Below are 24,156 nucleotides of genomic sequence, written 5' to 3' on the forward strand. Positions count from 1 at the left end.
TCAGTTGAAGATATTCTTTAAAATAATACAAGTAAGTGGTAAAAAAAATAATCATGAAACAAACTGAAGATGAAAAAAAAAATTTTAATAGTTTGCTAGATGTCTCTAACGTTATGATAAAGTAATATCCAATTGATAAAAAAATTAGCATTGTTGTATATACTATAATTGTTTGATTTGTGTTCAATACGGAAAGTTCCCTTGAGAAAAGATTACCATTAACTGACCACGTGGTAAATCGATAACAAGCAGCGAAAAGTATAGAAAATAATATAGTCGTGAGCAAAAGCATTAGGAAATACAAATTATTTAAATTTGTATTAAACAAGACGACTAAGATGAGTGAAATTATAGCCAAACACATTGAGCTAAAAGCGTTAATTTCGACAAAAAATAGGAAAAAAAATATTAAACATCCCCATATAATTGCTACAATTAAACCAAGATTAATTTTGAATTGCTTAATAACGGAAATAGTGAGCAGTACAAATATGCAAATGCTTGATGGAACAAAAAAAGACGAAGGAAGATAAGATTGGAAATAAACTAAAATACCGATTAATAGACATCGAAGCGTAGAAGGGACAAATTTGTTATCGGTAATACAAATTATCGGATAAATAAGATATAATGAATAAATAAAGCATTGAATTGTTATTTGAGTATCACAAATTCTCCATTTCTTGTAAATTGATTTCTTGGTTTCATTCATAAAACGATAATATAAATTGGATGCTTCTGAATAATTTTTTGATAAATATTGAAATTCTGCTTCTTTTATATACTTTGATATTATTTCTTTTGCCTGGAGAGACTCATAAAATGTCAAAATTTGTAAAGCATTATTTCTGATAATATCAATATTCTAAAATATATGTTGATCGTATAAAGACAATACTTTTCCTGGGTTTGTAAGTTCATTAATTACCGAACCAAGATTCTGAAAAGGGATTGGAACACCAAGTAAAGCTGCCAATGTTGGAGTAAAACTATCCTGCTCAATTTGATTTAATTCAGTCTACGATTATTTAATACATAATAATCTTACTGTTGAATAGTGATTTGCAGAAAGATTTTTTTTACTGTAAACAAATAAAGCAGTTTTTTCTTCTCCTTCCCCATCTCCGTGAGATCCATTAGGAACTGATCCATGATCGCCAAATACAAATAAAATTGTCTCATTGTCAATGACGGATTTAATTTTGCTAAAATAAATAGAAAAAGTATTATACCCAATAAATTTATTATAAAACTGAAGACGGTCTCTTATCGAAGGATGATTTAGACCTACGAGGTGATAAAGATGGTCCATTCCAAGGAAATGAGCAACATAGATGTCACCTTCATTATTTTCTACCATGGTTGGTAAATTATCGTCAATGAGATTGTCGATAGTATAAATATCGTCAAGATCGTTGTCGTTAGTGTGCGTTTTTGCAGAGAAATGATTATTATACATATTTACAAGAGATACACCACCGACATAGACAATTTTTTTGTGATTAATATTTAGTTGGTTGAATATGTTATCTTCTACAAAACCGTAGTCCATCCAACTATGCCAGAATCCTGTAAAAATTGAATACAAACGATTAATAGTCATCGATGGAAACGGAGCCTCAAATGAATATAGACGTGTATTATATGGTTCATTTATTTGCATTTTATATAGATTTGTAAGCTGATTAAGATATGTTGCTTCCCTAGAACTGTTTGTTACTACAGAGTCGAGACGTAGTCCATCAATTATTATAATCACTGCTTTTGAAAATTTGCCCTTAAGATCCGATTTTTTGCTTATTCCATACAAGTTCCCTCTTCTTTGAGTATTTACAGTCTGGCAGTGAATTATATTCAGATAGTTTATATAAATAAAGAATGATAGCAATATCCACCTTATTAGTATATTAATAACACTCTCCATTCGAGTTTAAATGGGTATAGCGGGAAAATTGTATATTTAAACCGCAGTTCACGAACGAGCTTGAAATTTTGCGGTTCGAAAATTTCTCATTTCCATTCTGAATCTTTAAGAAGATTATTGGATTTCAATTTATTATGATTAAACTTATGCTTTCTGAATATCGGATGCCATAAAAATTACCTGTAAAATTTGTTTCATAATTCTGCAGGACATAATTAAAATTATTCCGGCTCTGGAGAAAGTCGGCCTTAGTTTAAATTTCTCTAAATGTGAAATCTCTAACTTCGGGTGCTCGCAATCTACCTTCCAAGATGCCGTTTTCTCATTCCGTGATCTTATCCCGGGAGTGCAATCTATTCATATTGACGAACTTTCTATCCTGGGAGCCCCGGTGGCTGGCAATTCTATTGATATGGCCCTACGCAAAAAGGAGTTCTTTCTCGAGGCAGTTTTTGAACGTATCAAACAGTTGGACTCACACACAGCATTATTCCTTTTACGAAATTGCTTTCTTATTTGCTACGCTCTTCTCTGTGTTTTGCTTTTCCAGAGAGATTTTCCGCCATTGACCACCTTATCTGTACTTGTACTCAAAACATATGCAATTCCCCCTTTGACGATAGGGATTGGAGACAGGCAACCCTCCTCGGGAGGTGGAATAGCTTTTTCAGCGGTTCTCGATCGCCGTTATCTTAGGGAACAGTTTGGTCCTCCTTTCGAATAATCTTTTATCACTTTTGCTTGAAATAAAAAAAATAAACTATCTTAAATGTACCAATTTCTAAATTTTCCAATTCTCAGATTTACCAATTTAAAAAATTTTTTTTAATTTATTAGAAATTTTCTAATTTCGGAATTTGTCACTGTTTTTTCGAAATTTAACAAAAATGACTAAAATTTGCACTTAAGATCCTTTCAATTTTGACTTTAGTAATTGCATATTTCCGACAAAACAAGTAAACAAACTGTTATTTTTCCTGAAATATTAGCTTTTGAGGTTTTTTCCACAATGGGTTGCTAAGAAACCGTGGCTTTTTAGCTTTTCATACCTCTGGTTAAAAAGAACAAATTCATTTCTTGAATTCTGAAATATACTGCCTCACATCTAGGAGAAATAATTTGTTTCCAAAGCCAACTGCTCGGAGTTTTTACAGCTATATCTTTATGCATTTAAATACTAGGGAATGCAAAAAAATGGATTTGATCATCTTCAATGACAAACTCATCTGGACAGTTTTAATTGACTTCTCACAGATACTGTTTTTTCTCAATAGATTATTCAAAAGCTAGAAATCCTGAGATTTTTGATTATTGCCATTTGTTTTAATTGATTGAAGAATCCCTGACCTCCAATGACATACTTAAAAAATTCTCCCTAAACATCTTTCAAGATTTTTTCTATATAAATAAAGTCTTTTTTGTATGCCGGCTATCGTTGATATCAAACATGTTTATTATGTAAGATTGAAAACGTTGCTTTAATTTTCAGATAATTTATTCTCTGAACTTTCAAAGCGGTACGTAGATTATTAACCCAAATTGTAATTAATAGTTATTCAGATTCCGTTTCCGTTATTTGTAGTGTTTTATTCCATCAACCTCAACTTCTTAGGGCCCACGTTTAGTGCACGGATAAGCAGATTCATGTCGTTTAGTGCATGTTATCAACGCGCAGTCTAGATTCAGGGGCTACCTCTTCAAAAGACATCGATAACCCGTGCCTTGTCTCGGCTTGCATGCTTTCTAAGGTCTTCCGCAGCACCAGTGTCTAGATGTATGCCTTCACCCTGTCCTCCACGCTAAGCACCGCCAGATGGTTTAAAAAAATTTGACACTATTACGTCCCAGGTCATGACGACAGATACGATCTTTACCTTCACCCGGTGAATCGCTCCCAGTTCATTTGCCAGCAAGTCGTATTTGTGGAACTTTTCCACTTCGACCTGCTTGAGACAATTCTGTGAAGTGATCCCCACCTCGATAGGAGTAATTGTGTTGCATGAACAAATATGTCTGGCATGTTATTCGGAATAGCATTATCAGTCGGGAGGTTTGTATCGACTCGGATTTCTACAAATTCATTGGTGATAACGGATTGGACTAAATGGGTTTTTAATTTTTTTGACTTTTTAATTCCATATTGGCGACATAGATGTAAATGCAAGCATTTGAACACTTCGTTATAGCGTCTAAGGTAGGGACCATTAAGCATTCGCCCACATCTGGTAGCAAGGTGATCGACGGTCTTCTTGGATGAGTTGCAGCAGCATTTATTCTTTCCGTTGCTAAAAAACAAGTTTCGGGCTTGCAAAAGGCACAGATTTGCTTCAGTCCAGGAAGAATAGAATCGTCTTCTATTTAGTTCATAACACCAATAATTATAAATTTTTATATTTTTAATTGTAAAAAATTGTTTCTATAGAAACAGATCATTTTTTTGCAGTAATTAAAAAAATAGAATTGGATTTCCGAATAGCCACGTCATTTGGAAAAATGAAATCTTTTAAATTGGTATAATTATGTGTATTTATTTAAATTTTAGATTGACGAAAATAGATTAAATAAAGAGTGTTTTCTTATTAGAAGAGCTTTAAAAGCTCAAGTTGAACATCATGAAAACGGCAAATCTCAAATTTGCTCAAAATCTACTAATAATCCTGAAAAACCAAATGAAAAAAAGGTTTCGTTTGAGAAACATAAACGAAGTATTCGTATTTTAATATTTCTTTTAGATTTGTCACCTCCAGTTCGTGATTGTCAATCGGAAAAATCAATAAAGCTTTTTTCTTTAAAACTTTTGGATAAACTGACAAACAAATTGTGTATTTTAATCGAATTTGTCAAAAATACTGATCAAAGTATTTTTTGGGAAATTAACTTATTAACAGTTTCCAGAAATGCAACAAAATCGTTAGCTTTTAGTGATGTTCAGTCTGAAAACAAACGAACACGTCTGGACAGTTACATAACTCGCTTTCAAATAAAACTTATTATTTTATTTCAACAGTTTGAAAATATCGAAATGATACCCGTTTTTTTCTTAAAGTAACATAATAGAACTGTAATGATTTAAATGATTTGATTCTTGTTCTCAGAGGAACCGTTCGTCTGTTAGATGAACTTATAATTGCTTTACATGGAAATTACATTGGAGGCCCAATTGATCACCGAATTGATAATATTGTTGTTTTATCCAGAAAAATTTTCATTTACTGTGAAACCGTTCCATTGCTTGCCTATGATATGACTTACAGCATTTCAGTTATTACAAAACTAGAGGTTTCACGATTTAAATAGCACGTAAATTCTTAGGAATTACTAAAACTCAGAGATGTTTATTTTTCACGTTGTTTTTATTATTCTGAAATAGTAGAGCAAAAAATGTTTGGAGTTCATATTAAGAAAAATATTTCAAATTCAAAAATAAAAATCTGGAAAAACAAAGTAATCACATTCCATTGACTTTAATAATTCAGAAACTAGAAAATCAAAAAAAAGTTCGAACTATGCAAACAGAAATATCGAGTATTTCAAAGAGCCACATACCAAAACACGATGTAGCCATGTTTTATAAATTTGTACTAATTTGATTTATAGAATGGCTAAAGTAGAAACTAAAAAGGTTCTGAAAACATAAATTATTTGATAGATACTTCCAGGAAAAACTAGCCACTTACCAGAGACTAAAATCCAAAATCCATACAATATTTATAGTGAAAATTCTTTAAAAAAAACAACTAACATTCTTGAAAGATTAGAAAAAATGGAATTAAATTGCAAAAACATTAGAAATAGATGGGCTCCTGTCAAATGCTTTGCAAAATCACCTTGTGAGCCCAATACATTTGTTCAACCTGTTGAGAAAAAAACAAATTTGAGCTTATCTAAAACTAAGCTACTGGCACCTAACGCATCCTCTCTGTCATCTATTCTAGAATATAAAGACAAGTTCGATGCATATTTATCCGAGATTAACTACTTTTCAATAAGTGATAACGTTTCTCCATGGACTTTAACATCGAGGTATGTTTTATATTTAATATTTTAGAATATGCGATAAAATATGGAATGGATGTATTAATCATATTACCTGTGAAATAAGCGATATGTTAGACGATGCGATTCTAGATGAAATAGGGGCTGAATTAGGATTTCCAGTTGATAAAGTATATTTCTTCATTAAATTTTTAGTTATTTGAACCTGCGGAAATTGAGGATGATATAATCGATAGAGATATGTTAGGCATTCCTGGCTTTTATTCAAATATTAATTAATTTTTACTTTTTAAAATGATCTTAATTCGAATAAAATCAACATGTACAAAGCTAAAAAAATCGGCAAATTTCAAAATATTTTGAATTTTCAATTAAAAAAATGTTTTTATGAATTGTTTATTGATGTCTAAAATTAATATTTTTAACGCTTCCTTTAAATATCTGAATTTTTTGTAAATCGGCATGATCCCATAATTATTGCACTTAGATATCGAATTACATTTTATAAAATTAAATTAAAAATGGTCGGCCAAACGACCAAACTCTCATTTTGTAGGTTTTGCCAATTTCCTCAGACTCAGGCTCAGCACACTAAACTGCACTGTTTCTAATCCTCTACGGAGAAATCGAGCTGAAATTTTAATAATCTAATTTAACACTGTGTCACAGTTAAAAGGCAGAACCCAAAAAATTTTTAAATTTTTTAACTTCTTCACTTGGAAGAGTTTATCACAACTTTCCTTTCATTTTTTATTCCTGCGTGAAAATTTCTATTCAGCTGAGTGTCCTCGCGACATGCCAGCTCCGCAAGTTGATCTTGTGAGGTAATGCCCACTTTGATTAAATTTATTTTTATTTTACTCTTGTCATACACAAAAATGTCAGATTTTTTGAATTGGACTTTTATTTAACTCACGAATGTCAACTCTAATTTCGACATTTTGGGTCGACTTAATTGACCCAACCAAATGTCATTTTAATATCCTGCTTCGTTTGATTCCATACATTTGACACAAGTGAAGATTAAGACATTTATTGACCAAAGGACATTTACAGACATTTATTGACAGTAGTGAAGATGGATACACTTAATCATTTCATTATGTCTTCGGAAATAATCTAAAAATATTTATTAAGATTAAATCAAAAAAATATTATTATTAAAAATGACAACTCAGGTTCCCGCTTCGGCGCGGTTCCACCTCTTATCTGTGACACAATATAACATGAAATAAAATTAAAAATTCAAAAAATTTTGGGACAACTCATTAATTTCCTAAATTTGCTATGAATGATTTTCTAGTTAAACATCATGAGACAAAATGGATTGCTGCAATTGAAGGCCAGCGTCTAAAAATAAAATTTCGATTTTGAAAAATTTCAGCATTTGTATAGGAGTTAAAGGAAGTTTTATTAGATTAAAAGACGATAACGTTTAGTAATTTAAAGGATTCTTGGTTATTTTTTTCTTTTGTTGGCAATTCACGTTATTTCTCATCTTCTATTTCATTTTACAGCATTTAACTTGGTTAGTAGCAGAGGCGTAGTATTCAGCAGATATCCTGGCTCTATTTGAATATTCATGCAATCGAGAGTCCTTTTCAGTTCAACTGATTGAAGTCCTCGTTGATAGATATTTTATGCATATAATCTGAAAAATAAAGTTGTGTTTTTAATCAAATTAAAAATGAAAAAACCGAGTTTAGGAAAAGAACAGTAAATAATAATTAAGGATCTTGCGCAATGTGAACTCGGTTTATTAAAGGAATATCACTGGTAGAATCTTCTTTGTGGGCAATAATAACTCTAAGCGTATCTGTGAAGCCACTGCCTTTTCTGGCACCTGTCAAAATGACGACAAAATCATTTTCATGTATGAAATTTTTCTGGAAGCCAACTCTAATGGCCATTGAAAGTCTATTCTGGACATCTTCACCCCAACAAAGGGCTCTTGGATCAGGATAATAGATTGGAAATATTCCCCGATACAAGTTAGATTGTCTGGCTACCTTTCCATTCCTCGTAACCATCAGAATGTTTGCTCGAGGACGGAGAGTGGCAACCAGATGTGCGGACCTTGGAGGGTGACCATTGAAGACTACCTCCCAGTAGTAGTCAACACCACAATAACAGATGCCATTGAGGCATTGGCAGCTTCAAGAGCAGAAATAGCAATAGTCTCAGTTGTGTCAGCCCCAATGCCTTGCATTATCCTCATATCTGAGTAGAAACGTTGGTAGTAAACAGCAGACTCAGCCTCGAGAGCAATTTGATGCATCATTTGGACTGTTTTAATGGGGTATTTTCCCTTTGCTGTTTCCCCCGACAGCATCACACAGTCAGCTCCATCCAAAACAGCGTTTGCCACATCTGAGACTTCAGCCCGAGTAGGACGTGGATTATAAACCATACTTTCCAGCATCTAAGGGTGTTGACGTAGGAATAACTTGAGTAGCACATATCACAGGCTTCCGTTCCCGATTACATCGTCCAATCATCATTTTCTGGGCTATAAATACTTTCTCCGGCAACAATTCTATTCCCAAATCCCCCCTGGCAACCATTATTCCGTCAGATTCGCACAAAATCTCATCAAAACTACGCCATCCCAATCCCCCAATACTTGACAATTCCTTCATAGTTTTCGATTTTGGAGATAATCTTGATTTCCTGCCCCTCAGCACCCAAAATATCTCGTATTGCTCGAACGTGAGCAGCAGAACGAATAAAGGAGGCAAAAACCATGTCCACGTTCATCTCCACCCCCAGGAGCAAGTCTTCCTTGTCCTTTTCCGACACTGCTGGCAAGTCGACGTTCGTTTTGGGCAAATTGACTCCTTTTTGAGAACCCAAAGTCCCACCATTATCGACAACACACAACAGAGAGTCCCCATCTATCAGATACGCACAAATAATCCAACCCTTGCTCAGCACGGTGAGACTGACAAGTCCATCGTCAATATAAATATGCTTGTTGGGGGCGACAGTCGTACTAATATTGGCATAGTCCACGTAGATCACACTTGGAGAACATTTTGTCCGCCATTTCGGATCTGAGGTGATTTTCACATTCGCTCCGGCCACCAATTGAATTTCAGTGGCCCCACATGCCTACAAAGTCAATCATAAAAGACCTCATCAATCAACCCAGTTCTTATTTCCGGCCCCTTTGTGTCCAAGGCTATTCCCAAGGATGCATTTGGACCAAATTGCCTGGCAGCTTCTCTTAAATTATCGACGGTCTCTCGGTGATACTAAAACTAGTAATTCTCCTACATCACCTTGTGGGTTCCATGAGAGAAATTCAGGCGTGCCATATTCATTCCTGCTTCGAGCATTCCCACTAATGTATTAATTTCCCTGGAAGCAGGTCCAATTGTGCAAATAATGCCAGTTTTCCTGATTTGACCTGGTTCAGAATCCACGTCCAATAAACAGCTATGTTGTAATGTAGAGCAGGCACAGCTCGCATCCAATTGTTGATCCTTTATGAAACATACAGTCCCGTCTGTATTCTCCACTTTTTTGCACAATCCGAGTTCTTCCAGACGAGCTATTGAAGCAGAGTTTTTCATTTGGTTATAAGACAAATTTTTTTCCCCGAACATAAATGCGAAAGATTAACAATCACGTTAAATATAAAATCAATCTATTTTTAAATTTACACCGTATTGTAAGACGAATTTACTTTTATAAATAATTTATATAATTATTTATATAACAAAAGAATTTCTGTAAATTGGGATAAATTAAATAAATTGAGTCCCTTTAAGAAAATGCAAATTTTACGAGGCTGCCGTCAAATCCGAGCCAAGTTTCCTCAGAAAATTGTGATCTTACGAGACGAGAATAGAAAATCTTGGACCAACATGAAATGGCTGAACAAAACGCGGATCATTTCGAAACACTATTGGACAGTCGAGCAATACTAACGATTGATTAGTTATACCCATATTGTTTGGTATTAATCTCATTTAGTCTTTATTGATTCTATTTGAAATAACTACAAATAGTTGCAAGCTCCATGCTGTCCAGACCCTGATGACCTAATGTTTTCAAATAAGGAACACAGAAACTATATCAAGACAGTATTGGTTGGATCTTGAACAAACTGTTTTGCAGAGGCACCACCTTACTACTAGGAGAATGAATCAAAGTACTTACCCAGAAATCACACAAAACTAAGGGTAATGTTGAAATCTTATATTTTTGGTGTTAGACAAGCCCAGTTCAAAAGAGATTAGCCAGCATTGTTTTCAAAAAATGGATAGTTGGCTACACTCATACTTTCCGCAGTATCATAATTTCTAAAAATCAACTAAGGAGACCAACTATGAAGAAAATTTATTCTACTAAAGCAGCGGTTCTCAACCTTTTTTAGACTGGGGACCACTTTTGCACTATAAAATTTTGTGGGGACCACCTTAAATAAAATAAACATTTTTTGGTATTAGCGCACAATTTTTGGCCTCGTCAGGGCCAGGTTTAGACATGTTCGAATATTTATTATAAAAATAACATGAACATTATGAAAATAACAGAAAATTTAATAGTAATTTAGTGAGATTTCTGATCTTGTTTGCTCAGAATAATTTTACTTATATCAGGCTCTATGTTCGACAAAGCTACTCGCATATCATCTTGTACCCGTAGTCTATTTCTATATTTTGTTTTTAGAAAAGTCAGACACGACATCGCCATTTCACAGTGATAAGTAGTGGGGAATGCAAGTATTGATTCCAATGCAGTTTTACTCAAAATGGGGAATTCTTTCGCCATCTGACACCTAACAATAAAAAGTAATTATTAATGAGAATACCACCTTGTGGAGTGGGTCGAGTGTATCCCAAAGGAAGGCTGCCATCCTTGCTGCTGAAAAAGCGCGTGGTACACACCTAGGGACCATAAAAGGCTATGTGTCGGCTAAGTATGGTCTAGGTGCTACCCAAGTTAATGTGAAGGAGTTGATCAAACTTCAAAAGGAGTCTTTAATTAAAAAGATCAACTTAAAAGTCCTTCACAAGACTCTCTTTAGCAGCCTGGACAACCCGCACATTGACGTATCGTCGTCATCTACGTGGCTGAAATAGGAATAACTCTCCCCGATCAGAAGGGTTGTTCTCATATTTGCAGGATAGAAACTTTTTTAATGGTCAACGGAAACAGTGTAACCACTGTAAGGCAATGACCGTTGACCATTTAGCCACGAAGTGCGGGAGTATGCTTACCATGATTACACATGGAGGCATAACGAGGTGGTGAGGTCCCTCCATCTTTTGCTCTGCAATAAGTACGGCTTGAGGCGGTCCAGAAAGTTGCGAACCCATCGTTCAATCGGTGTGTGAGAACTCGCGGGTGTGCATTAAGGTGGATACCCCCATACGCACCTCGATTGTTGTCCAGCACAACAGACCCGACATTGTGGTCCACGATAAGGTCACCGGGGAGATTGTTATCGTGGAGGTGGGCATCACGTGCCTAGACCGTTTGCAGATAGTGGAAGTGGAGAAAAGGAGGAAGTATGACCTCCTTGCAAACGAGCTAGGACTGATGCACCAGTGCAAAGTCCATGTCATCCCGTGTGTGATGACATGGGATGGACTGGTCACCAATACCACAAGCGGTACTTAAGACAGTTGGATGTAGATAAGTCTCTACAGGCTTATATACAGTCAACTGTTCTTAAGAGGACTCTGGAGAGTGTCTCGTTTGATGCTCGCCGATCCAGCCCTTTCCTGACGTTTAGTCAGCAAGAGGCGCTGGACTGCACCTTCTCGAAGGTCTACAGTGCCAGAGAAGAGGAGGAAGAAGGGGAGGAGGTGCGTGGAGTGCCGCCTTCTGCTCACTTCGAAGGCTCTGGACTTAGTTAGTAAAATTACTTAGTTAATTAGTTTCTTTCTTAATAAATAGTAAGTCTGAAAAAAAAAAATGAGAATACCAAAAATCTAATAATGAAGTACATTTGAAAATAATCTGACCAGACTGATTACATTGAAGTTCAATCAAGCTCTGCTGAAAATTGAGTTCCTGATATTCTTTAAATGAGGTCAAGAAAGGTTGAACGATCCAGTTTGGAATTGGGTCTTCAACAGGAAAATAATCATCAAATTTTGTCTTGAGATTTTCCAGATGTTTGATTATCAGACTTAGAAGAACATTATCCGGTGGGTTGGGGACCACTAAAAATTTTCTGGGGACCACGATTGAGAACCGCTTGATTAATTTCAATGTTTTTGATTTATCCTTAATTGTACAATTAGTTTTAACTTTAATATATTTTTATTTTTCGAAAATTCCTGGGGACCACTAAAAATTTTCTGGGGACCACGGTTGAGAACCGCTGTACTAAACGAACATTGTGGAAGGTTTAAATAACGTGGACTTGATTAATTTCTAACAGGAACTAAAAACATAACTTCTCTTATTGCTTTTCTAAATAAACAGTTTTTAATTGAATTAATAAAGGAAACCCAAAGGAAATAATTATTAGTGAGAATGTTTCTAACAAGGAAAATCAAGCCCCTTTTGGATATCATCCTTCAGAATTGGAAGTGCAATATCAAACATATCCTGTTGTTGTTGAGTCAACTCAGGCAAAGGTAAAACTCGTTCTACTCCCGAAAGTCCGAATTCCAGTGGAGACGCGAAATAAGAAGCAGAAGTGATGTCTGATTTGACAAAAGCGCACTCAACAACTCCCTTTTCGCCGGAAAGCCCTCGAAGAATAGCGTTTACAATCTCAAATCCAGCAGCTGCCATCGATAATGTCGCCGAACCCTAAATAAATTAATTTTATTTCAGAAATACATTCCCCTTTTTGGCTTCTACAACTACAGTTCCAGCATTTCTTATTTTAGAGCACATATCTTGAATATCCTCAGGAGAATGTTTTTTGTCATTAATTGTGGTCCTCAGTAGAGGGACAATTGTGGTCCCCGAATGTCCACCTATGCAAATATCCTTCATTTCTGCCGGGTCAAGACCCTTGAAAATACTCGAACAAGAAAAACAAGAGAATTTGCTAGAAAAGTTCTAGTTCTGAATAAATCAAGTGTTGTGACGCCAACAAGTTGTTTGGAAACGTCAAACTCAGTATTCTCGAGAATCTTTGCAGCAAGTGGGACGAGAGTATTAACCTGAAAAAAATAAAATAAAAATAACTGGATTGGTGATAAGAGCTACAATTGCATTGGGACAGTTTTCTGCAACGGCTTCAATTAAGCCCTTAACAATCTTTGCATTAACGTTGAACAAGTCTGCTCTAGACATATCTTGGAATGTATCACAAAACCACAAACTTGGTTTTCTGGGCACACCAGCTGGAATTACCACGACATTTGCGCCCAAAAGAGCATCGGACAGCTTCTCAGGAGGAAAACTTGCAACTTTACACTTTGTTGAAATATGGGACAAATCTTCAGCAACTCCAGCGGAATCGGCAACGTCGTATAGGTTGAGCTGACTTATAAGATTACATCTTGTTTTAAGAAGTAGACACAAAGGTTGGCCTATTCCTCCACAGGCTCCGAGAATAGTAACTTTAAAAGACTATTTCATAATAAAAAACAAGGTCAAACCGTAGTCATAGCAAACTAATAATTATTTATTAATTGATTTATTAAACAAATCCAAATTAGTAAATTCATTGAAGTACAAAAAAATATCTTATGAGAATTTTGGTTCCAACTTTCTTCTCTTAGCTATCGATCCGCCTCCTTCCGCCAGATTCATGGGCCGAAATACAGCGTCTGTATTCTTGACAGGTTCCTCTGGTGTCGTGGTGGTCGTTTTCTTTATTTATTTGTTCATTGATTGCTTGCTTCGCCGCTGTTTGATGGAGTTTATACTCCGGGCGCATGCTTTCCAATGTTCTCTTGATCACGATTGACTGGATATAAGCTCGCGTAGATTCCTGGACTTGTAAGGAGTTCTGGTAGTGCTTATAAAATTTGGATGTTATTCCATCCCACGTGAAAACCAGCGGTACGACATTCACCTTTACATTATGGATTCACCTCAATTCTCTTGATAAAAGGTCGTATTTATGTAATGTCTCAACTTCCACATGCTTCAAAAATTGTTGAGAAGTAATCCCAACTTAGATCAGCGTAATGATGTTCCGAACTTTGTCGTAGAATGTCCGGTTTATTATTATTGACTATAGTATCCGTCTTGATCGTCGTGTCCACACGTATTTCGACTACCTCATTAGAGACAGTCGACTGTACGGAGTGGGTAAAAACTAGTGCTTTTTGGAAAACAACTCAAAAATAAAAACTATGTCCATTTCGCATTTTGCGAAAATTTCTGTAAAGAAAACGTTTGTGAATTTCCTGTCGAATTTGGTACCCAAATAATTAAGGATTTGAAGAAACAATTTCTTGAAGGATTTTCTGACCTTGACAAGAGAAGCGATTAAATAAGGTTTTTTGATTAAAATTAAAAAAATCATGTTTAAATCAAAAAAATCATGATTTTTAACAACCCTGATGTTAATGTCAATAAATGACGTACATTATATTAATCAAAAATGTAATAAATGAAGAATTTTTATTATTTGAACACTTTGAACCCGACACAAGAGGGTTAACAATTTTCAAAACTATTGAACAATATTTGTGGAGACATGAAATACCCCCTTATCAAATTTTGACAATTCGATATTCAGATTTTACATTTTAGATCAATTTTAACAAATATTTTTATATAAGGACTTTTTCTAAAAGACAATTTTATTAATCAGGTTAATGGAATCCCAATTGTACAATTTGCAATGATTTTTTCTGCATTTCTGTAAAAATTCCGCATTTTCTCACGAGTTAGATTTGTCATAGAATATTCTAACAGATTTTGTAATAATAGTGCTCGAAATTCCATTAGCGTTCCATTTCCTGCTGCATGAACATATAGTTGAAAGGGTATTTAGTGCAGTCTCCAATATTTTGACCAAAAAAGAAATAAATTACAAATTGTGAATAAAAGAGATTTGAGATTTAAATAGTGAAGATGACATAAAGAAACTAACAAATCCTCATCAGGCACATGTACAAAACTCAGAATATAATACTTGTTCAGTTCAGGGATGTTTATTTTGATATGAATATAATATGGGGGATTGATAATATTCAAATGCCGAAATTAAATACACTGTGTTGTTAATTTTTTTTGTTTTATCTGACGAGGTGTGCTGTGCTGAGATTCTTACTGAATTGATAGCCAACAAAAAATACTCAAGACATAGCCGGTTGATCAAACACAGACTGACAGTCCCACCAACACCCCGCCAGGAACCGCAGCCTTAAAATCTACGGAAATCACTTTACACCAACAAGACTATCAATATTTGAACTACTTCCAGTACAGTCGAAACACAAATATCCCCCAATTCTTTAATAATATCGTCCGACCAACTAGTACCCAACAATCCGCCCCATTTCTGAGAGCAAAATCAATCTTTTTTTGGAGAATGTCTGTAAGCTTGTTACTGAAGCTATCCTACCAGTCACACAAATCATCGAGACTCCACTAGCCTGAAGAACCATCAAGCACAAAATCCAATCGCCCCTGGATGTGTTGTTATAATATTACGCGACCTGTTCCGCCAATTACTACCTTTTCCTAATAAATTTCCTGCTCTTTGCATATTCCTACTGCGATAGAAAGAGGTTGACCATTGCTGTCTCTTCATAAGACATAGAGTCGGGAATTCTTATTTTTTACTTTACAAATCTTGCTGAAAATTTTATAACGCAAGAATAGAGTAGATAAAAAGGTTTTAGACGAGCTGTAAAAAGCGCATATTATCGAGAAATATTTAAAACTGATCCCCTGAAAAAACGAGCTCGATTGATAGCACACACGTGGAGAACTGAGTATGGATTGTAATAATTACGCAAATCTTGTTGAAAATTTTAAAACGCAAGAATAGAGTAGATAAAAAGGTTTTAGACGAGCTGTAAAAAGCGCATATTATTGAAAATATTTCAAACTGATCCCCTAAAAAAACGAGCTCGATTGATATCACACACGTGGAGAACTGAGTATGGATCTTTATAATTACGCAAATCTTGTCGAAAATTTTAAAACGCAAGAATAGAGTAGATAAAAAGGTTTTAGACGAGCTGTAAAAAGCGCTTATTATCGAGAAATATTTAAAAATGATCCCCTGAAAAAACGAGCTCGATTGATATAACACACGTGGAGAACTGAGTAAGGATCTTTATAATTACGCAAATCTTGCTGAAAATTTTAAAACGCAAGAATAGAGTAGATAAAAAGGTTTTAGACGAGCTGTAAAAAGCGCATATTATCCTAAAATATTTCAAACTGATCCCCTGAAAAAATGAGCTCGATTGTTATCACACACGTGGAGAACTGAGTAGGGATCTTTATAATTACGCAAATCTTGCTGAAAATTTTAAAACGCCAGAATAGAGTAGATAAAAAGGTTTTAGACGAGCTGTAAAAAGCGCATATTATCCTAAAATATTTCAAACTGATCCCCTGAAAAAATGAGCTCAATTGTTATCACACACGTGGAGAACTGAGTAGGGATCTTTATAATTACGCAAATCTTGCTGAAAATTTTAAAACGCCAGAATAGAGTAGATAAAAAGGTTTTAGACGAGCTGTAAAAAGCGCATATTATCGAGAAATATTTCAAACTGATCCCCTGAAAAAATGAGCTCGATTGTTATCACACACGTAGAGAACTGAGTAGGGATCTTTATAATTACGCAAATCTTGCTGAAAATTTTAAAACGCCAGAATAGAGTTAGATCAAAAGGTTTTGACAGCTGTAAAAAGCGCATATTATCCAGAAATATTTCAAACTGATCCCCTGAAAAAATGAGCTCAATTGTTTTATCACTAGGGCAACCAAAAAATTGCACTTTTTAATAAAAAAATTGCAAAAATGATTTTAAAAATTGTAAAAAATTGCAAAAAAATTTTTTTTAATTGTAAACATTACATTATGCAAAAAATTAACGAAATTATTTATTGTAATAGGAAATCAAATATTCCTGAACATTTTCAGGTTTAAAGTTCCTCTCTTTACTAAGAATTTTCGTCAAAAGAGATATTGCCCTTTCGATAGATGCTGAACTTGCGCTACATTTTCTGAGATGTGAATAAACTTCTGGCGATAGATTCTTATTTGAGAATTCAAGAATACTTAGTATTCCTGATTTCTCAAGCTTTTTTGATATATAGGATTTTATGTCGCATGGATCTGATGTAAAGTCTAGGGTGTTTAGATCACCATAAGCTGTTGCAATGGAGTAATCAAGCAATTCAGTATTTGAAATCATTTCAATTAATCCCAAATAATTTGAACTGATTTGGGTTAAGCTTGGAAACAACGTAGGATTATTCACTGATTTTTTGCCTAAAATAATTAAAAACTAAAACATTTTGTATTAAAACTCCATCTCCTTCAAATTCAGATACGATTTTAATAATTTCTGGAAGATTCTGGGAGTAATATTTTGCTGCTTTTAGCCAGCTTCCCCATCTTGTAACCACAACTTCGGGTGGATTTCCGATTCGTGAAAACATCTCCAAACGTCTCTTGTTTTTGACTGTGGCAGCCTTTATAGACGAAATCAATTCATCAACATCTGCGAAGTATGCCTTAATCTTTAGAGCACAGTTGTGCAATAAATGTGACACGCAAGTCACGTGGAAAAGATTTTGGTATATCAATTTCATTGATGCCCCAGCTAAAATTAAATTTATTTATATATACCACTGGTCATATATCTCGCCCCATCTGTAACGAATAATATAAAATTTTCACGTTCAATAGAAAATTTCTTTATTACTTTGTCCACCTCAACACAAATTGTTGAAGTAGTAGGCGGATATATAGATTGGTACACGATACTAAATGAAGATTTTTTGGAGTGGAGATTTTCCCAATCAAAGTAATTAAAAAACGAGTTCCATTGATTTGGGCTTCATCACAAACAAAAAAAAACACATTCCCCACTATTGAATAACTTAAAAAAAACAACAGTAAATGAGTCTGAATGGTATTAATTTTATATTTTGATATTTCTTTAACATTTAACCTGCAAGATGATTCAGATGGCAAAGGATATGTTTCCTGCTCAAAAAGCCGTATGAGGGAAGGATGTCTGATTTTATAAATTGGTATGTTTGCCTCCAAAACGCTTGTGTTACTTTGATCCCCCAATCCTTTCGAGTATCCGTTATCGCCGAAAGAAATGTTTGTGAACTCTGAGATGAATTTGTCCATTCTATAAATTTAAATTCAAAGAAATACTGTGTGCTTTTAAATGTTTTTTTGAAGAACGGTGCGCATCAAACAAAAATTTTGTGTCACACCGTACAACAGTTGAGCAATTGGAGCAAAATAAATTCCCTTCACTGTCAATAACAAACTCGGGGAATTTCTTTGCATAAAATGAAATTTTCTGTGACACTGTCCTTTTACCCATTACAACAAACAACTAAAACACGTTTTAATAATCTTTTACTTATAATTATATTATTTTTTAATAAAAAAATTTTTTTTTTAATTTAAAAAATTGCAAAAAATTGTAAAATGACTACAAAAATTGCAAAAAATTGCAAATTTAAATCGAATAAAAATATAATTAAAATTAATGTCTATTCATTACTTTATTATTTATCGAATTTTAATTAATTATATTTAATTGCAAAAAATTGCAATTGGTTGCCCTATTATCACACACGTGGAGAACTGAGTAGGATCTTTATAATTACGCAAATCTTGCTGAAAATTTTAAAACGCCAGAATAGAGTAGATAAAAAGGTTTTAGACGAGGTGTAAAAGCGCATATTATCCTAAAATATTTCAAACTGATCCCCTGAAAAAATGAGCTCGATTGTTATCACACGCGTGGAGAAATGAGTAGGAATCTTTATAATTACGCAAATCTTGCTGAAAATTTTAAAACGCCAGAATAGAGTAGATAAAAAGGTTTTAGACGAGCTGTAAAAAGCGCATATTATCGAGAAATATTTCAAACTGATGCCCTGAAAAAATGAGCTCGATTGTTATCACACGCGTGAAGAACTGAGTAGGGATCTTTATAATTACGCAAATGTTGCTGAAAATTTTAAAACGCCAGAATAGAGTAGATAAAAAGGTTTTAGACGAGCTGTAAAAAGCGCATATTATCCAGAAATATTTCAAACTGATCCCCTGAAAAAATGAGCTCAATTGTTATCACACACGTGGAGAACTGAGTAGGATCTTTATAATTACGCAAATGTTGCTGAAAATTTTAAAACGCCAGAATAGAGTAGATAAAAAGGTTTTAGACGAGCTGTAAAAAGCGCATATTATCGAGAAATATTTCAAACTGATGCCCTGAAAAAATGAGCTCGATTGTTATCACACACGTGGAGAACTGAGTAGGGATCTTTATAATTACGCAAATCTTGCTGAAAATTTTAAAACGCCAGAATAGAGTAGATAAAAAGGTTTTAGACGAGCTGTAAAAAGCGCATATTATCGAGAAATATTTCAAACTGATGACCTGAAAAAATGAGCTCGATTGTTATCACACGCGTGAAGAACTGAGTAGGGATCTTTATAATTACGCAAATGTTGCTGAAAAATTTAAAACGCCAGAATAGAGTAGACAAAAAAGGTTTTAGACGAGCTGTAAAAAGCGCATATTATCAAGAAATATTTCAAACTGATCCCCTGAAAAAATGAGCTCGATTGATATCACACACGTGGAGAACTGAGTAGGGATCTTTATAATTACGTAAATCTTGCTGAACAAATTTAAAAGCCAGAATAGAGATAGATAAAAAGGTTTTAACGAGCTGTATAACGCATATTATCGAAAATATTTCAAACTGATCCCCTGAAAAAATGAGCTCGATTGTTATCACACGCGTGGAGAACTGAGTAGGGATCTTTATAATTACGCAAATCTTGCTGAAAAATTTAAAACGCCAGAATAGAGTAGATAAAAAGGTTTTAGACGAGCTGTAAAAACGCATATTATCGAGAAATATTTCAAACTGATGACCTGAAAAAATGAGCTCGATTGTTATCACACGCGTGAAGAACTGAGTAGGGATCTTTTAATTACGCAAATGTTGCTGAAAATTTAAAACGCCAGAATAGAGTAGACAAAAAAGGTTTTAGACGAGCTGTAAAAAGCGCATATTATCAAGAAATATTCAAACTGATCCCCTGAAAATGAGTCTCGATTGTTATACACACGCGGGAGAACTGAGTAGGGATCTTTATAATTACGCAAATCTTGCTGAAAAATTTAAAACGCAAGAATAGAGTAGATAAAAAGTTTTAGACGAGGTGTAAAAGCGCATATTATCCTAAAATATTTCAAACTGATCCCCTGAAAAAATGAGCTCGATTGTTATCACACGCGTGGAGATGATTAGGAATCTTTATAATTACGCAAATCTTGCTGAAAATTTTAAAACGCCAGAATAGAGTAGATAAAAAGGTTTTAGACGAGCTGAAAAGCGCATATTATCAAGAAATATTTCAAACTGATCCCCGAAAAAATGAGCTCGATTGATATCACACACGTGGAGAACTGAGTAGGGATCTTATAATTACGCAAATCTTGCTGAAAAATTAAAACGCCAGAATAGAGTAGATAAAAGGTTGTAGACGAGCTGTAAAAAGCGCATATTATCGAGAAATATTTCAAACTGATGCCCTGAAAAAATGAGCTCGATTGTTATCACACGCGTGAAGAACTGAGTAGGGATCTTTATAATTACGCAAATGTTGCTGAAAAATTTAAAACGCCAGAATAGAGTAGATAAAAAGGTTTTAGACGAGCTGTAAAAAGCGCATATTATCAAGAAATATTTCAAACTGATCCCCTGAAAAAATGAGCTCGATTGATATCACACACGTGGAGAACTGAGTAGGGATCTTTATAATTACGTAAATCTTGCTGAAAAATTTAAAACGCCAGAATAGAGTAGATAAAAAGGTTTTAGACGAGCTGTATAAAGCGCATATTATCCAGAAATATTTCAAACAGATCCCCTGAAAAAATGAGCTCGATTGATATCACACACGTGGAGAACTGAGTAGGGATCTTTATAATTACGCAAATCTTGCTGAAAAATTTAAAACGCCAGAATAGAGTAGATAAAAAGGTTTTAGACGAGCTGTAAAAAGCGCATATTATCGAGAAAATTTCAAACTGATCCCCTGAAAAAATGAGCTCGATTGTTATCACACGCGTGGAGAACTGAGTAGGGATCTTTATAATTACGCAAATCTTGCTGAAAAATTTAAAACGCAAGAATAGAGTAGATAAAAAGGTTTTAGACGAGGTGTAAAAGCGCATATTATCCTAAAATATTTCAAACTGATCCCCAGAAAAAATGAGCTCGATTGTTATCACACGCGTGGAGAAATGAGTAGGAATCTTTATAATTACGCAAATCTTGCTGAAAAATTTAAAACGCCAGAATAGAGTAGATAAAAAGGTCTTAGACGAGCTGTAAAAAGCGCATATTATCCAGAAATATTTCAAACTGATCCGCTGAAAAAATGAGCTCGATTTTTATCACACACGTGAAGAACTGAGTTGGATCTTTATAATTACGCAAATCTTGCTGAAAATTTTAAAACGCAAGAATAGAGTAGATAAAAAGGTTTTAGACGAGGTGTAAAAAGCGCATATTATCCTAAAATATTTCAAACTGATCCCCTGAAAAAATGAGCTCGATTGTTATCACACGCTTGAAGAACTGAGTAGGGATCTTTATAATTACGCAAATGTTGCTGAAAAATTTAAAACGCAAGAATAGAGTAGATAAAAGGTTTTAGACGAGCTGTAAAAAGCGCATATTATCCTAAAATATTTCAAACTGACCCCTGAAAAAATGAGCTCGATTGTTATCACCACACGTGGAGAACTGAGTAGGGATCTTTATAATTACGCAAATCTTGCTGAAAATTTTAAAACGCCAGAATAGAGTAGATAAAAGGTTTTAAACGAGCTGTAAAAAGCGCATATTATCCTAAAATATTTCAAAATGATCCCCTGAAAAATGAGCTCAATTGTTATCACACACACACACGGAGAACTGAGTAGGGATCTTTATAATTACGCAAATCTTATGTTCTCTTCTTGATTGTGCTCGACCATTATTTTCTCCGGGGTTTTTTTACACGACTAATGTAGAATCGAGTTTCTTTTTGAATAAATAACTTTCAATGTTTCAATCTAGTCGCATCCAAGCATTTTTAGGTCATTTTGTATGTATAATGGCAGGGCTGTGCTAGTCTGTCTCAAAAGCAACCGATGCTTAGAAAGTATTATTCTATGAAACACCCATTGCGGCTCCCGCAAAAAGAAATTATTGGATTAAAAATTTTTTAATAATTGTTATAAAATTGAATTCCAATTCCTGTTACCGTTGTGGATATCTTTTCAAAGTCGAGGATCCATTCTTCCGCCGCGAACCCTTGTTCGGCTGCAAACCACGCCGAAAAGATCAAAATACAAATATTCTTCGCTCGCGGACGGCTACCGCGTTACGCCAATGGCCCTGGAGACCTCTGGAGCTGCGGGAAAGGAGACTGACTCGTTCCTCAACGAGGTCGGGCAGTCCATTGGGAGGAGGCTCAAGGACACGAGAGAGGGCCTCTGTTTCGCGCCAGCGCATCGGTCTGGCCATTGTTCGCGGCAACGTACACTGCGTCCTTGCCGCAGGGACTTAACGCTTTTTCTTCTATCTCTTTGTTTGAAAAAATTAAACAGTAAAAAAATTCATCCACTTGGAAATTGTCTAATGTCTGTTGTGCGTAAACAATATCGTACTATAGCACACGAAAATAGGGATTCAAAAAGAATAGGAGGAACGTTTTTTATGATTCAAAAGAATGGAAAAGTACATTGCTTATATGTTATGCGACGGTAAAATCGTTAAAACCTTCTCTGTCAAAGGACATTATAATCTTCACAAATCAATTATAATATTTATCAAGGCGATTCTATAAAAAAGAGTAGATTTTTTAAAATCTGAATACGCAAAACGATCATCATCTTTGGATGTGGCGCCACATCCATACTGACGGCGGAATTTTTAAGGAAGTTATTGCAATTTTTGCTAAAGAATGTTGTTCTCGAAATACAAAAGATATACTAAAAAATTAACACTCAGCAATGATCCAGTTGCTAAAAGAATTGAATCTATATCAGATAGTATTCAGCACAAGATATTAAGTAATTTTATCCAATGACTATTTTTAGAGGGAAAAGTTCGCATACTTTTCATTTGCCATTGAGTGTTCTAAAGATATTACTGACGCACGAACAATTAATTTTGTCTATAATAGGAGTTTGAAATTTATGAAGAATTTCTTTCCTTATGTTTTTTTCACCATAAAACCAAAGGGATAGATATGTTTTAAGAAATTGTCGAGTAATTAAAGATAAAAACTTGAACTCTTCAAGATTCATTTCCGTGGCAACTGACGAAAAAATGTGATTTTCAAACGCAAAAGAGGTTCAGATTTTAGTATTAGTAAAGGTTTTCCAAGTGTGTACACTTAATCTCTCTATATTACCACGAAAAAAACCAAATATTTCATGGCAATAAGCGGGTTGGCATTATAACGCGACCCCGCTAAAAAATAATAAACATAAAACATTTAATATTTATTAAAAAACTCCATAATCGTTGACTGTCTATAACTATTTTTAGACAATCCCTTTTAGTAAAGTCTTCTTCATCACTGAAATTGATTCTTCGAAGTGTAGACAGCATTTGGTCTTCTTCATTATGTCAGTATGTTTTAGCATTACTTTCCACCGAAACATATTCATCGACATTCATCTCATCATTCATATTCAATGTTGAAATCAATTGATTCAATAGATTTTGATCAACAATTTCTTTTCTCGAATTCTCTGTGTTATAAGTTTAAACATGACAAATCTTGGTTTGCCTCCAGCAGTTTTTAATTGTTTCTTCTTTTACGCTCTCCCATGATTTTCCAACAAAACGTATTGCATCATCCAACCCAATATGCGAATTGTTACTTATTTCAAGTTGGTTAATAATATGTTTTAGCTGTGGTTTTCGGTAATGTGTTTTAAAACTATGTATTATTCCGGAATCCAATGGTTTTGACTTGTTAGAGGAAAAAAATGCACTTCAACATTCAATAACGTCTGAATAATGTGACATGGACAGTTGTCCATAATTAAAAGAATTTTTCTCCCACA

General features: G+C 34.4%; 4 protein-coding genes across 4 annotated transcripts; all 4 read right to left on the reverse strand.

Annotated features, from left to right (window-relative positions):
* LOC115229214 (GPI ethanolamine phosphate transferase 3-like) lies at positions 1-4,136 on the reverse strand. The gene is made up of 5 exons (XM_029799606.1): positions 3,901-4,136; positions 1,049-1,205; positions 899-1,018; positions 470-865; positions 1-15 (listed from the first exon to the last, which is right to left on the reverse strand). The coding sequence occupies exons 1-5, from the start codon at positions 4,134-4,136 to the stop codon at positions 1-3; spliced, it is 924 nt and encodes a 307-aa protein (XP_029655466.1).
* Positions 4,137-7,125: 2,989 nt separating this feature from the next.
* LOC115229215 (pyruvate kinase-like) lies at positions 7,126-8,330 on the reverse strand. Its single transcript, XM_029799607.1, has 2 exons — positions 8,023-8,330; positions 7,126-7,129 (listed from the first exon to the last, which is right to left on the reverse strand). Exons 1-2 carry the CDS (start codon positions 8,328-8,330, stop codon positions 7,126-7,128), a joined length of 312 nt encoding a protein of 103 aa, XP_029655467.1.
* Positions 8,331-8,518: 188 nt separating this feature from the next.
* Positions 8,519-9,517, reverse strand: LOC115229216 (pyruvate kinase PKM-like). The gene is made up of 2 exons (XM_029799608.2): positions 9,202-9,517; positions 8,519-9,031 (listed from the first exon to the last, which is right to left on the reverse strand). The coding sequence occupies exons 1-2, from the start codon at positions 9,493-9,495 to the stop codon at positions 8,519-8,521; spliced, it is 807 nt and encodes a 268-aa protein (XP_029655468.1). The 5' UTR covers positions 9,496-9,517.
* A 2,885-nt stretch (positions 9,518-12,402) lies between these two features.
* LOC115229219 (malate dehydrogenase-like) lies at positions 12,403-12,898 on the reverse strand. Its single transcript, XM_029799610.1, has 2 exons — positions 12,728-12,898; positions 12,403-12,697 (listed from the first exon to the last, which is right to left on the reverse strand). The coding sequence occupies exons 1-2, from the start codon at positions 12,884-12,886 to the stop codon at positions 12,422-12,424; spliced, it is 435 nt and encodes a 144-aa protein (XP_029655470.1). The 5' UTR covers positions 12,887-12,898; the 3' UTR covers positions 12,403-12,421.
* Positions 12,899-24,156: the final 11,258 nt, after the last annotated feature.

The sequence above is a fragment of the Octopus sinensis genome, unplaced genomic scaffold, assembly GCF_006345805.1.
Source record: "Octopus sinensis unplaced genomic scaffold, ASM634580v1 Contig12101, whole genome shotgun sequence".
NCBI classification, from domain to species: domain Eukaryota; kingdom Metazoa; phylum Mollusca; class Cephalopoda; order Octopoda; family Octopodidae; genus Octopus; species Octopus sinensis.

Bases quoted from the DNA above. Each gene is read 5' to 3' on its own strand.
- LOC115229219 (XM_029799610.1), bottom strand. From the start codon at position 12,886: ATGAAGGATATTTGCATAGGTGGACATTCGGGGACCACAATTGTCCCT. The intron at 12,698-12,727 runs GTATTTCTGAAA...TAATTTATTTAG, and splicing joins TAGAAGCCAAAAAGGGGAAT to GGTTCGGCGACATTATCGAT.
- LOC115229215 (XM_029799607.1), bottom strand. From the start codon at position 8,330: ATGGTTTATAATCCACGTCCTACTCGGGCTGAAGTCTCAGATGTGGCA.
- LOC115229216 (XM_029799608.2), bottom strand. From the start codon at position 9,495: ATGAAAAACTCTGCTTCAATAGCTCGTCTGGAAGAACTCGGATTGTGC. The intron at 9,032-9,201 runs GTGATGTAGGAG...TTGACTTTGTAG, and splicing joins TCTCTCATGGAACCCACAAG to GCATGTGGGGCCACTGAAAT.
- LOC115229214 (XM_029799606.1), bottom strand. From the start codon at position 4,136: ATGCTTAATGGTCCCTACCTTAGACGCTATAACGAAGTGTTCAAATGC. The intron at 1,206-3,900 runs GTGGGGATCACT...TATTTATTTTAG, and splicing joins ACACAATTACTCCTATCGAG to CAAAATTAAATCCGTCATTG. The intron at 1,019-1,048 runs GTAAGATTATTA...AAATAATCGTAG, and splicing joins CTGCAAATCACTATTCAACA to ACTGAATTAAATCAAATTGA.